We start from the raw sequence: 13,311 nt of genomic DNA, 5'->3' as shown, positions 1-13,311 counted from the left end.
TGTACTAATATAATTGTGTATAGTATTTCCTAGAGATGTTTATTTTCTATAAAATGGAATATGTTATTGCTTATAAAATGTTATTAAAAGAATCCATTGATGAAAAAAAAATAACGACCTTTTTTGGGAATGTCACTTGTCTTAAGTGGGAGCATGCCGTTCTATTGATTTTCATGTCTATTTGTTTGGAATTGATGACACAGCATCACTTTGTTTGAAATGTTTTTTGTAACGCCAATGTTAAATATACCAGCACCTTTCAATGCTGCTATGACCAACGCCTGCTCTTTTTGTCTTCACTCAACCTGCACCGACACCAACGCACCGCTGACACAGTTTGGACCGTTTTATTTTTACACCCGTGCCTCTCTGCAGATCGGGGTCGACACTGGGATGCACCAATCAGAAGTGGCCGTCGTGAGAAAGCCGACTTTTATCTTAAATTACAGGCGCATTTCAGAGCACACAGTCTCAAATTTACTGTTTAAATGCATTTTTCTTTCCTTTTCTTGCACAAATGTTTGATAAAACAGTGTTCTGCGATATACCGACAACATTTCCCTCCAATTCCATATCTGCTTTACATCTGGCAGGAAGTTTGGAGCCCGTTTTACATGTAAGCCCATGACCTACTTGCATAATTTTGAGGTTAGTGGAAGGAGACTCGGCTGGTTTCTTATCGTCGTCTGGTATCGGCCCGCATTACCCCGTTAAAAATAAAAACCACCGCAGTGAACACCGCCGTCTTCTTTACAAAATGTTTTAATATTTACATGATAAAAGGATGAAACGAGGAGGAGATGAAAGGATGCCGGGTGAAGACAGGAACGATGCCTCCAGACGTGGTCGTGTCGCAGTCAAACCCATGTTTCTCAGTCCTTCACACCAGTGACGCACTATAAAAACATTCTGGTCCTCAGACAAAAACACACCCAAGTTCTCCTTCTTTCCAACTTTTTTTTACAATACTATGAAAATCAAAAAGTGGCGGTTCTCTAGGGAAATTAAACTATAATGACCCAAAGAGCGAGGATTGCTCTTTATGCTTTGAGCTACAAAGGAAGAAAAAAAAAAAGATTCACTACAGGCCCTCTTTGGACAAAGATGGTCAAATATTTAGAAATCGTCTCCATGATTTACGCAATTTCAGTCTGAAGTGCCAAAGGTTTGTGTTGAGTTGTCGATTTGCCAACTGCTTTTGATATCACAGCTGCATTTGTGTGCGACGGTGCAAAAGGTCGACAGAGTCAGACGACGTGACACCAGAGTCACGTTGATCGTGATGCCGCCTCCACGTTGACATTCGTCTGATGGCGGCACAGTACAGTAACTTGATCATGTGGGCCAGGACTAAAACTACCAAATAAAGCAGGATTAAGGGAAGAAAATAAGCATTTATCACTCTGCTTATGCAAAATACTGCTTAATCAAAGTTCATATAGATTATAAATACATTTTAAAATATGTACACAGCAAAACAAAAACACGACCTCTATGAAAATAACCTCATAAAGCCATAATATTACTTATCTCATTGAAATCAGCCTCACAGGCCTAGTGCAGAAAGACAGAGGGCTCGGCCAGTCGGTCACCGTCTACAGATCATCACCAGCCATTCAAATCACCTTCAGCAGTGAACAACCTGTGGAGCGGCTTCCCACTGCACAAGCCCACGGTCAGACCAATCCCAGTTTGGTCGGTTTTCTCCCACGAACCAAGAGACGGCTCGCTCTGCAGCCAATCAGAGCGGCTCCAGCCCACTGAGCTCTCCTGCCTGTAGAACCTGTGCTGAAAAAGAAACTGGGTTGGAGCCGCTCTGAGTGAACAGGGCAAACATCTCCTTCATGCTTCTCACACACGTGCTTCGCCGTCCACCCGTAGGACCTCGCAGCGCCTCTGTGTGGTCAAACTGTGGCACTGCAACGCATTCTCACCAGGAGGGGATTCAGCTCGGCACGAGAAAACCAAACGCCTCCTACGTAGCAACGGGAGCGTGAACTCTGCAAGTGCCTTCTGATGCGGGGTTGGGGTGCTGGGAGGGACAAGTCATGAGGGAAATCCAGTTTGATATGAATCTGTACAGTTTAACAAATCTGTTCAATAGCTGCACGCCAGAATGCAAAAATGGGCCTGTGTGTGTCTGTGAAGTGTGTTTCTGTATGTCGGGTGTTTCTATGTACAACGTCCATGCATGTCTCTCAGCCCCTCCCCCGTCCCGTCGCTCTAGCTGTTAGTGACGGTGGTGCCGCTGCCCAGTTTGATGATCATTTGCTGGCAGTCGTGGAGGGTCCTCTTGTCTCCCAGCTTCTCCAGGGTCCGGGCGGCGTCGGCCAGCATGCCCACCCTCTGGCCCGGGGCCGACAGGAAGGAGGGCGGGAGGTAGCGGCAGGCCAGCATCACGGCCTCCGCCTGCTCCCGCTGGCCGGGCCGCGTCTCGCACTCCTCTGCAAACACACAGCACATCGTTACCGTGGGTGACAGGTGAGGTATGATGTCATCAGCCAGCGACAGTCAATCAGAAGTGCCGCCTTGCTGCGTAATTACTGATGCGATTTATAGCCAGAGAACAGACGAGACACTGATTACAACCAGTGACTCTCAGCTCTCTGCAACTTTTAGCTGAAAAGCTGCTTCAACAACAACAACAAAAATCAATGCTTGGAAGATACAGCATCCGCAGCTTTAAATGCTTTTTACTCTTCCCTGCTTCCTATTTTAATCCTACTGGTGTTAATTACATTAAAATAGAACTTTTTAATGATTATTTTATCGGAGTAAATAAAACAAACACTAGAACATTTTAAGTATTTAAGAATCGGGATGCAAAGATTATTTTCCATCAATTACTGTTGAGTCTTTCTACATATGTCCTCTGTTCATCATCAGAAAACATTTCCCTGGAAAGTCTTCAAATTTCTTCAAAAACTGTCCTTAGATATTCAGGTTATTATAGATAGATAGATAGATAGATAGATAAGTTGAGGGGAGAAAAAACAGCATCAGATCCTCTCCCTGTAGAAGCTATATCCATAAAACATTTCCCTTGTTGCTTCACTTTGGTGGAGCTGTATGATGCCTGACCAGATGCTACATCTGGAAGATCACCACAAACAAATAAGAATTCAAAACATCAGAAGGAGCGACTAAAACAAAGCTGCCCACAGCCAGGACTGTTTGTGCAGAGCAGATGAAATGTAAAACCAGCAGCGGTATGTCCACACACACCTGTCTTGGCTCCGGGCGTCGCTCGGCGCCGCAGCGAGCGGTCCAGGAGCTGGTGTGTGCGGGTAGGACTGGCCCCCGCCATTAGCCTGGCTGTAGCTTCATGGAGGAACAACTGAAAGAGATGGAGAGGAGCGAGATGAGACGAGGAGGAGGAGGAGGAGGAGGAGGAGGAGGAGGGAGGAGGGAGGAGGGCGAGTGATGATGACTCACACATAATGTTCAGCTCTACCTCAGAGAGACTTTGAAGCCTTGTGAACAGCGCTGCTAAACACTTGCCTCGGGGGGTGTGTGTGCATGTGCATGTGTGTTGCGACACCTCCCAGCTAATTTCCACAGAGAACCGCCTGCAAATATGTGCACAGGCAGCATTTGTACGTCCATGTGAGATGTGCTTTTCACAACGTGGTCCATTATGTATAGAAATGGAATCCTATACAGGAGGGCGTGAGAGCGTCTTAAACATTCTGATGAGACACGGTGCTCTGGGCTGACCTTCATGGTCGAGTTATTACGAGTGTGGATTCTGGATATCTACATGTGTGTTAAACTGACATGAATGAGGTCGGGTGTGATTATAAATAAAACAAAACAGCTCCTTCACGTTAAGGCCAGTTCACGGCTCACATGGACTCCAAACACGGACAGTGGATGCGGTTTCATTCCATTAACACTACACTAGCTGTGCATCTGTGTGCGATGCAGACTGTCACGTTGCACCTCATATCAAACCCAGAAAAACACACGGGGCTCCTGTGGATGTTTCTGAAATGCCGGCTGTGACTCTGCGCTTTTTACAGGATGTAGCAGCTGGCTACAGATTGGGCTGCAGCACCGTGTCAATGGGATTATTCCTGAGGTGTGCTGAGCACAGTGAGCAGACATAGGATTTCTGGAGAGTTTGGAGATTCCCGCTGCGTTTGAGCCCCGTCGACGGAAAGCGTGAACAAATCAAAGCACCTCCAAAGTCTGGCAGCGACACTTCAATCAACTCCTTTAATGTTCAGTTTTGAAAACGTGGATAACGGTGAATATCGCAACGAGCATTTGTCTCGAGCGACATTTGTTTTTCTCAGTCTGCACAGTCATAAATGTTGCATCCAGACATCCGCAGAGAGGATGACATGGCAGATGATATTTACATCATGCAGACTCTTGTGGACACAGAAACCATGAACTGGCTTTAACTAAGCACCGAAATGCAGTCGCCAACACCATTTTACATACTCTTCGCATCGCAGGTCTGAAGCTGTGAGCCAGCTTGCGCAGGGAGCTGAGATCCTGCTGAAAGCCCTGCAGCTCTGGTGGGGAGGCCTGGTGGATTCCTGCAGGACCGCCGCTACCCACCGATCCCGGCCCTGCAGGACTGGCCCCTTGCTGCTGCAGACGCCAGACGTTGGTCCTCATAACCAGTAGCAGATCACACAACAGCAACTGGACGACCTGTGGTGAAATAAACAGGGTCAAACAAAGCCTGGTCCACTGAGCAGTGACGGGATAGTGACATGTGACAACTGTAGAGCATTTAAAAGACACTGTGAACTAAAATATGTATGCCCTAAAATCAAGGTAAGTGTAAAGGAAGAAAAAAGGTGCAAATGATGCACAAAATGCCGCTTTAGGTTTGGAAAAAGGAGAAGCGTTGAGTATAAACAGGTATTTTCAGATGCCATTCCTCTTTGTTTTCCAGCCAAATCTGATTCCTTTGCAGTGCTAATTTTCTCAAAATGAACAAACTGTTAAAACAATTAGAAGGAGAACAGGATAGTACACAGATATGTTGTGCAAAAACATGTTTACTCTCAAAGTCAAAGGACATTTTCTGGCCCTCACGTGTGTGTTCTGCTGTTAGTGGCCCAGCTCTGTGTTGCACTGCAGGTACATTGCACTCCGCTGAGACACACATGCAATGCAACTACAATGCACTGCAGCTCTGGCCGTAGACACACACACGCTGTGAGCTACCTATCCACCAGCATCACCATCTGCTGAATGCCAGAGGGTAGGACACTGCAGTATCACAGCGTGGAGCTGCTGCGGGGGATTCGCTGTCTGGTAAAGTGTGTGGCTCTGAAAAACAGTGTGTGTATAGTGATTGTGACTATGTGTGTGTGTGTGTGTGTGTGTGTGTGTGTGTGTGTGTGTATTGGGGGGGTAATTTCCTGTGTTTACAACTTCATATACAAGTGTGTGTATGTGTGTGTGTGTGTACGATCACATCTGTCACTGTGTGTATTCATGTGTATTTCACTTTTATGTATTTTTATGCAGATGCCGTCGCCTTTACAAAACGTCCCTCGCAGGAATATTAAGCATCAGCTTGACTCTCATGCGCCCAAATCTGCAAGAGCCTGTGCCGCTCCGTGTGCTCACCTTGTCTAAACTGGAGCTGTGGCAGTGTGGTCCTAGGTTGAGGCTGTCTCGGAGCAGGGCGCTGGCCTTGTCACTGTAGCTCAGACTCAGCTGGCAGTTTTCCGGCTTGGACAGCAGAGCCCGCACTGCCCTGAATGTGTTCAGACACGCTTTGGGCAGAAGACTCCTGACAGAGCGAGGGGGAAACAGACAGAGGACACAGGTTAAAGTGGTGGAAGTGTGCGAGTGTTTGAGTCTTCTCAGCTTGGCATTAGCAGACCAAAGTTACGCAACACCCTGTTAACCTGGCCGCCGAAGCTCCGGCGAGCGTATTTCTAACTCACTCTGCGTTCTGCAGACTGCGAGGCAGGTGCTCCACAGTCGGATACAGTCTCTCTGCTGCAGCGTCGTCTCCTTGGAGCCAGTTGATGATCACCACGGCCACCGAGGACCACCACTTGGAGTGGGGATCGCAGCCTGGAGTTTAGAGAGAAACAGTCAAAGGTGAGACACCCCCCAGACTAACAAATATGCAAATATTCAAATCCCTCACTGCCCACTTTCATATTTAGCATGCATGACACTGCACACACATAGACAGCTGCTGTCTGTATTTTGACCTCTGAATCAATCTGGTTCTCCCCTCCGGCATAGTCGCAACATGAGCTGAGAAAAAGCAGCCATTTTGACGACTCCCTCGTGAGGGAAAACTACTCCATTTAACATTGGGCAACACACACACACACACACACACACACACACACACTTCTGACACTGTGAGCAACCTGAGGCTCTGCCAAGAAAAGTCTCCGATTAAAATCCCTGCACAGCCTCTCTTCCCTCCCTCCTCTCAAGGTGATCACCGATTTGACAGTGGTGAAGATAGATGAAGCAATCTAGCGGATGCCTCCCTTTCACCTAGCCCCTTTCGCTCAGATCAGTGATCAGTGAGGACAAAGGAAAGTGGTGGGAGGGTAGACGTCGAGGGGAAATCAAGCTTCTCAATTTCTTCCTGCTTCTTATTTTGCTAGCAAAACAAGGTAAGTGTGAAGAAAAATGTAGGACAACAGAAGCAATTCTCACAGAAAAGATAAGCAGTAATGAAGTACGAAGCCTAAACCGAGACCTCGGTGTTGATGTACTGAACAACAGAGGTAGTTTCACTCAGGCTGCCATGGTTTAGGAAGATAATTCTGGGCAGGGATGAAAACCAGCGTCATTACTCATCAATCATGCCGTTTGTTTTGAATAACTTTCAAAACAAAAAGTCTGATCCATCTTTTTCATACAGAAAACAGACAAACAGATGATTGCTAACAGAGAGGACAGCTACCAGTCACGGTGGCCATGTTGGAGCCGATGGCGAAGGACTGGGACGTGGCACCAGCCGCATCTGAGGCACTGATCAGCAGCTGGAGGTACTCCAGGGCGTCGGCGTACTCCCTGTGGACAGACATACACTGAAGGCTTACTCTGCTGTCACACCAACACACGTTGTTGACTTTAAAGTCATCGTTGTTTGCAGCTTTCTTATCATTTCAGTTCAGTTGTATGACTGGTTATGCTCTGGTTGCTCCTCTAGTCACATTTCTACATTAGTAAACTTAAGAAGTGAACCACAAAGAAAAGAAAATTAAACGAAAGGGGTGCAATATCAGTGACACAAGAACAATTAGTGAATGATGTAGACGTGTGTGTAGTTGTCGCACCCCTCGCCCTGGCTGGGGTTCTTCTCTCCACGAGGCTGGGCCACACAGTACAGAGCCTTCTCCAGGAGGTGTTCCCTAAACGCCTGAGTCACCTGGGCCAGAGGATCCACTGTAACAGCACCAACAAACTATCAGACATCAGAGTGTGCAAAGTCAGTCCGGCATTATAGAAGGCGTTCTGCGTTGACTGACCGGTGTTGCCGGCCTGGCTGTAGATGCTTTCTTTAGGGGTGCTGCGAATGGCCCAGTCCCCGTCCACAAAGAAGCGGTGGCCCAGCGGGTGACAGAGCCACTGCATGGCTGGAGGCACGCTGCCGCTGGACGACAGGCAGGCCTGGCGGGCGCTGCTCAGGAACACACGCTATCCCAAAATAAACAGGTTTCAGTTCATTGCAGTGCAGTTTTCTTCAAGTCAAAAAGGTCATTAACATCGCAGTTTGTTTATTAACCACAGAGGGCAAATTAACCAAATGTCAACCTAAAACTGCTGACTGTTGACACACAGACCACCTGAACACTGAACAGGCAGCAGGACTGTGTGCAAGTACTTCATCCTGACAGCAACAGCGCTGCTTAAATCTGCACAATAGAAATGATTGAGCAAGACGCTTGTGCATGTGCGAACCAGAGGGACTTACTGAGGAGAAATGCAGAATTCTTGGCAGGCTGGCTTTGACTCGTAGAGCTGCAGAGACGTAGACCTCAGCCAGAGAGGCTACAGGCAGACATGAGCCCGCGCACTCTGCCAGGTTCACTGCACTTAAAGCCATGTGCACTGCTGACAGGTGACTGCCGTTCAGCTTACCTGTATGCACACACACAAGACAAGGTTTCTTTTTTTTTTTTAATATATTTTTTTTGGGCTTTTGCCTTTATTTAGAGCAGTGTAGAGAGACAGGAAAGGGGGGAGAAGAGTGAGGGAGAGACCTGCAGCAAAGGGTCATGAGCGGGACTTGAACTCACAACCGCTGCGTTGGGGACTGTAGCCCCTGTTCATGGGTCGCCCGCTCAACCAGGTGAGCTATACGGGCGCCCCAAGACAATGTTTCTAACAACAAAAAACAGTGATGCAACAACCACAAAAAGAAACTGTAAAAGGATCTGGTCACAAATTCTTATGCCAGATTAGTACATACATAAATAAACACCAGCACACAGACCATTCTGACATTATTGTCACTGTTTACTAAAACCATCAGCGAAAACAGGAGAAAGGAGCCAGAAAGGAGACGACGACTCATCAGAACCACAACGAGCGACGGGCCAATTCAAACCTCCCCCCTGAGTCAAGCACAGTGAACACACGGTGTAAAGGAGGCCGGAGGCCCGATAAGACGACTGGTCCTCTCTGCACAACTCGATCGGCCACTTTTTCAAAATAAACAAGTAATATGAAGAAAAGTGAAAAAGGCGAATAACTCATCTACCTTTGAACATATTCATCTTTAGCTGAGCAGCAGCCAACATTATTGAGCATTTACTAAACAAACTAACAACAAGCCCACAGTGTGAGTCAGCTGTTTTTTAAACTGTGAATTATGAGCTGACTGACAGACCAGCAGGCGCTCTGAACAGGCCTGATGTGGCCTGCAGGACTTAGGTTGAGCATCACGGTGTTAGCGGAGCTGCTCTTTAATGATTGATTACCTCAGTATGCCACTCTCTCATGTGCAGTCTACACAATAATTTAACTTCAAAACAACATTTTTCCCAAGGACCAACCTGTCATGTGAAGCTGGTGCAGGCGGTGGTAAACCAGGGCGGCGTCACGACTGCTTTTGCAGGCGTCCTCCTGCAGGGGGCGATCAGATCGCAGCCCTCCGGCCCTGGCAGCCAGCCAGCGGCCCACCCACAGGCGCTGGAGGCAGAACCTCAGCAGAGACCAGAGGGCAGCACAGGCCAGGTCCAGCTGGGAGGTAGGCAAAGGCCGACCGAGAGCCTTCAGACAGGTCCACAGGTTGTGACTGGCCTGGGCAAAATCTCCCTGAGGAGAGGAGATGACAAAGAACAGACTAAAGGTGAGTCCGAACAGCACCAAAGACAAACGTAGTTCTGAGTAAGACTACAGGAACACGGGCCTTTCCATGGTTTCATCTGTTTGTATTAAGCACAGAAACATACTCTTGCTAGGTCCAGGTCAGCCTGTTTGCGGTGCCTCCAGAACAGAACAGATGATCCAGAGTGTGGTCTGGTTACAGGTTCTCCATATACCAACAGCCGGATCAGAACCCCAGACACAAGAATACCGTTCAGTAGCCACACCAGAATAGTGGGAAGCATCCAATCCATCCAGCCCCATGAGTCAGCTGCGGACAACACACATATAATCACGTAACTGCAAAACAAACCCTCTGCATTTTGTGTGACAGCAGGATATTATAGAACACATTACATAAAATGAGAGCGTTGCATAACCTGTCGGCAGTCAGACACCATCATGATCATGCCCCCTCCCAGCATTTATCCACTCCATACCTGCAATATCCACACCCAGGACGCTCCTGCTCGTGTGATGGCTGGTGATGGCTGCAGTGCTTCCAGCTGAGCTGCTACCCGACGAGCAGAGCAGAGCAGCCAGAGGGTTGAGAGAGAGGAAGAGGAAGGTGAAGGCGCACAACGCCATACGAGAACGGTCCAACATGCCGCCAGCGCTGCCGCCTGCTGCAGATCCGTCCAACATGCCCACACTCGGCTGGCACGCAGAGGAGAGTCCAGGAAGATAAATGAGCGTTTGAAAGGATAGAAAGAATATTCACTTAATCAGAAGTTTATTCTTTTTCAACAAGTGTAGTGATTGTCTTTATCATCAATCTGATAAGTCGCTGATTTACAGCTCAGCTCAGCATGCAGGCTGTCCTACATGTCACGAGAGTCACGTTTATTGTACTTTCTCAGCCAATTCAGGGTGACCAAGTATGGACTAGCGTTCTACTGGAACTGCTTGATTACAACATGCAAATGCATCGGTCGATACTGCAAACAGTTCACTGAGCTTTTCTTCAGCCTGCTTTGAGTTCAAATTCAACAAACACAGACGCGACCAGAAACGTATTGGAAAAAACACGCCTGTGTGTTTCCACTTGGAGAGATTGCAAATCGCAGCAGGACTGCTACCACAAGGCTGAACAGCAGAGGTATAAATCAGCCTTTAAGCACATCAGATAATGGCAGTATTCAGATTTCCTTGGCTGTCTATCCAGACCCTCATCTAAAGTGACAAACTAAGAAACCATGCCACCGTTTAGGCTGCAGATTAGCAGCTTAAATGTGAGCGTCATACCTTGGTGTCCTCTCCCATTGGACTGTCAGGCTCTGAGTCGCTGCCACAGTGTGAGAAAGAAGTCGGGGAGCCCACATCAGAGGCTGGAGGGGTGGGCAGCTCGTTCTTCACATCAGCCTGTCCATCTACCTCCATGGCAACCAGGTCCTTGAGAGACTCTGAAGCAAGAGGAAAGGAATGACAAAGAGAGCAGTTAGAGGGTCAATCAACGGTACAAAAGCAAGGAAAGCTTCAACCTTACAATCCACTTACTCAGAAGCTACACAAGGCCATTTCCACTTTTTTTCATTTCAGGATAGCAGTGGCTATCAATAGACCTCATCACAGAAGGCCAAATGAATGACTTTAAAGGAATTGAAATAAACTGCCAAGAGGCTTTTGGAAAAGAAAAGAGGAGGGTTTAAGTGCGTACTGTTTTTCTGGGCTGCCATTTTAAGTGCCATGTTCTCCTGTTTGAGCTTCTGGTTCGACTGCTGCAGGTAGCGGATGTAGTCGATGGCTTTCCTCAGCACGGCAGACTTGTTGAGCTAAGCAAACAGGGAAAAGATGGGTTGAAATCAAATATTACATCGGTCATTTTCAAGTGCAAATATAAAACCTGTATTGTGAATAAACAGAAAAAAAGACAAAAGTTGTTTCAGTAAAAGCGTCCGTCTTACCTTGGCTTCAGTGCCGGCCACCAGGTCCTTCAGCTCCACGATTTTATCATTGATGGAAGAGCGGTAGCGCTTCTCGATGGCGTTGTGGGCTGTGCGCTTCTCCCCCTTGTGTGGCTGGCCTACTGGCTTGCCACTGATGGCGATGCGGTTGATAGGCAGCTTTTCAGCATCCACCATGACAGGCACCGTAGTCAGGATAGTGCCCCCGCCCATAAAGGCCTGAAGAGTCATTAAGGTGGACGTAAGTTATATTTCTCAAGTGTCATCTTCGACCAAGTGCATTTTAAAAGCTCAGTATGGAGTTGAGCCTGCATGGTGCATCTACCTGCAGCGAGGTGCTCTGCACCGGGGTGGTGGTGGCCAGAGAGGTGGGAGAGGCCACAGTGGTGACCATACAGGGGTCATGCTTCAGGGTGGTCAGCAGCAGAGACTCAGCCTTGATAAACTGGGGCTGCAGCAACACCTTTGAAACACACACACCAGACAGATATTCATAAACAGAGAGAGGACTAGAGTCCATCGAGGGTCACTCAGATCACAGCCGACACACTTACAGGTACTTGCTGTACGTGGGGTGCGATGGTTTGAGCTGGAGGGCTTCCTGATGTGGTCAGGAGAGGAGAGGCGGTGGTCAGCCCCTGGATCTGAGTCTGGATGGTCACCGGCTGAACGCTTGGAGGTGAAGACGACAGGCTGGGGGCAGGTGTGCTTACACTGCTGGGGCTGCCAGCTGGAACAGAGGGGAACACACGATGTCTTCAGCCTGAACAAAGCCTGTGTAACTGTACAGAACACCCACGGCAGCAGCCCATCCCCATATCTGCATGTCTTGCTCTTTCTGATAGTCACGCATTCCAGCTCTATCGATACACCGTCAGCTGATATCATCGCCCAATGTCGGCCTTTCACTAATTTATTGTTATGAGCTTTTTTATTATTTAAAACAGTACATAATGCCGAAAAAGCCTGAATTCAGAAGTTGTGCCGCCACAGTAAGCTGCCAACTAGTTTGTGAATTACACTGATCCCATAATTTCCCAGTTCTAACACAACTCTCACATATCAGCTGATCAAACTTTTTTACTCCCCAGAAATCCAGCATCAGCCAGGCTCTAGCAAAAACCTGCAAAAGAACATTAAATTATTGCAAAGTTGCGCTCCATCAACTAATTATTAGAGTAAACCACATTAACTGTTCTCTTATCAAGACAAAACAAACAAGGAAGGACTCATGTGGGGGACGTAGAATCCCAGCAGTCATATGACAAACATCTACTGAAGCTCTAACTTCAAAACCACACAGAAACCAACGGCACACACGCCAATAAACTGTAGCAGCATAAAGCAAAGTCAAACAGCTCCAGTATTCTTATCACTGCCGCTATATAGCCCCCTTTAGTAGCATGCTACGTAACACAGAAGGCCAATTCTCAAAAGAATTCATGACTAAATGGCAGAATTCTTACAATATTTGCACCAGCACTTTAACTAAAATTGAATTCCCATCAAGACAAACAATATGATCGTCTTTAAAAAAGCGTTGCTGTATCTGTAAAGGCTAGACGTCTTTTGCACCAGCTGACCATATTTATGGGTCTGTAGGCAAACAGGTGAACCGCTATCTCATTAGAAATATGTGATAACAACATTCAGTGTGTCATCTTGTGCTTCTTATCAGCTCCAACTGTGCTGGATATCATATTCACCTGTCTGTACCAGGGTCAGGGAGTTCTGTCAAAAAGCAATAAAGATTTATTGCATCTAAGAAACAATAAATGTGCATTTACTACTTTCTCACTGCAAAACACGGCCAGTTGTCATCGAATGTTTCCAGAGGCAGGGCATGATATTACTGTGTCAACAAATGACAACTATGAGAAAGCGTCCATACAGTGTCTATGAACAGTATTCACTCTTCTGGGAAGTTTTCCCCTTTTAGTTCTTTTTGACACGAATGATGATCATGTTGAATGTAATCAGTGAATCAGTACACCTGGTTATAACCACACCATGCAGGCAAGAGAATCCTCAAGGCAACTCGGTAAAAAGGTTATTGAAAAGCATAAGTCAGGGGACAGGTAAAAGAAAA

General features: G+C 47.2%; 1 protein-coding gene across 1 annotated transcript in view; it reads right to left on the bottom strand.

Moving 5' to 3' along the window:
- Positions 1-331: 331 nt before the first annotated feature.
- srebf1 (sterol regulatory element binding transcription factor 1) overlaps positions 332-13,311 on the bottom strand; it is an 18,228-nt gene continuing 5,248 nt past the window's right edge. Inside the window, exons 3-19 of the mRNA XM_008287928.1 lie at positions 11,777-11,952; positions 11,548-11,685; positions 11,223-11,441; positions 10,976-11,090; positions 10,564-10,721; positions 9,759-9,975; positions 9,405-9,589; positions 9,006-9,267; positions 7,922-8,088; positions 7,476-7,644; positions 7,284-7,392; positions 6,908-7,017; positions 5,919-6,051; positions 5,596-5,761; positions 4,450-4,665; positions 3,226-3,337; positions 332-2,444 (exon numbers count right to left, since the gene is read on the bottom strand). Coding sequence (XP_008286150.1) covers positions 2,224-2,444; positions 3,226-3,337; positions 4,450-4,665; positions 5,596-5,761; positions 5,919-6,051; positions 6,908-7,017; positions 7,284-7,392; positions 7,476-7,644; positions 7,922-8,088; positions 9,006-9,267; positions 9,405-9,589; positions 9,759-9,975; positions 10,564-10,721; positions 10,976-11,090; positions 11,223-11,441; positions 11,548-11,685; positions 11,777-11,952 — 2,873 coding nt within the window. The 3' untranslated portion in view covers positions 332-2,223. The remainder of the gene's footprint in view (positions 2,445-3,225; positions 3,338-4,449; positions 4,666-5,595; positions 5,762-5,918; positions 6,052-6,907; positions 7,018-7,283; positions 7,393-7,475; positions 7,645-7,921; positions 8,089-9,005; positions 9,268-9,404; positions 9,590-9,758; positions 9,976-10,563; positions 10,722-10,975; positions 11,091-11,222; positions 11,442-11,547; positions 11,686-11,776; positions 11,953-13,311) is intronic.

The sequence above is a fragment of the Stegastes partitus genome, unplaced genomic scaffold, assembly GCF_000690725.1.
Source record: "Stegastes partitus isolate 25-593 unplaced genomic scaffold, Stegastes_partitus-1.0.2 Scaffold528, whole genome shotgun sequence".
NCBI classification, from domain to species: domain Eukaryota; kingdom Metazoa; phylum Chordata; class Actinopteri; family Pomacentridae; genus Stegastes; species Stegastes partitus.
This window is presented reverse-complemented; position numbering and strand designations above follow the sequence as displayed.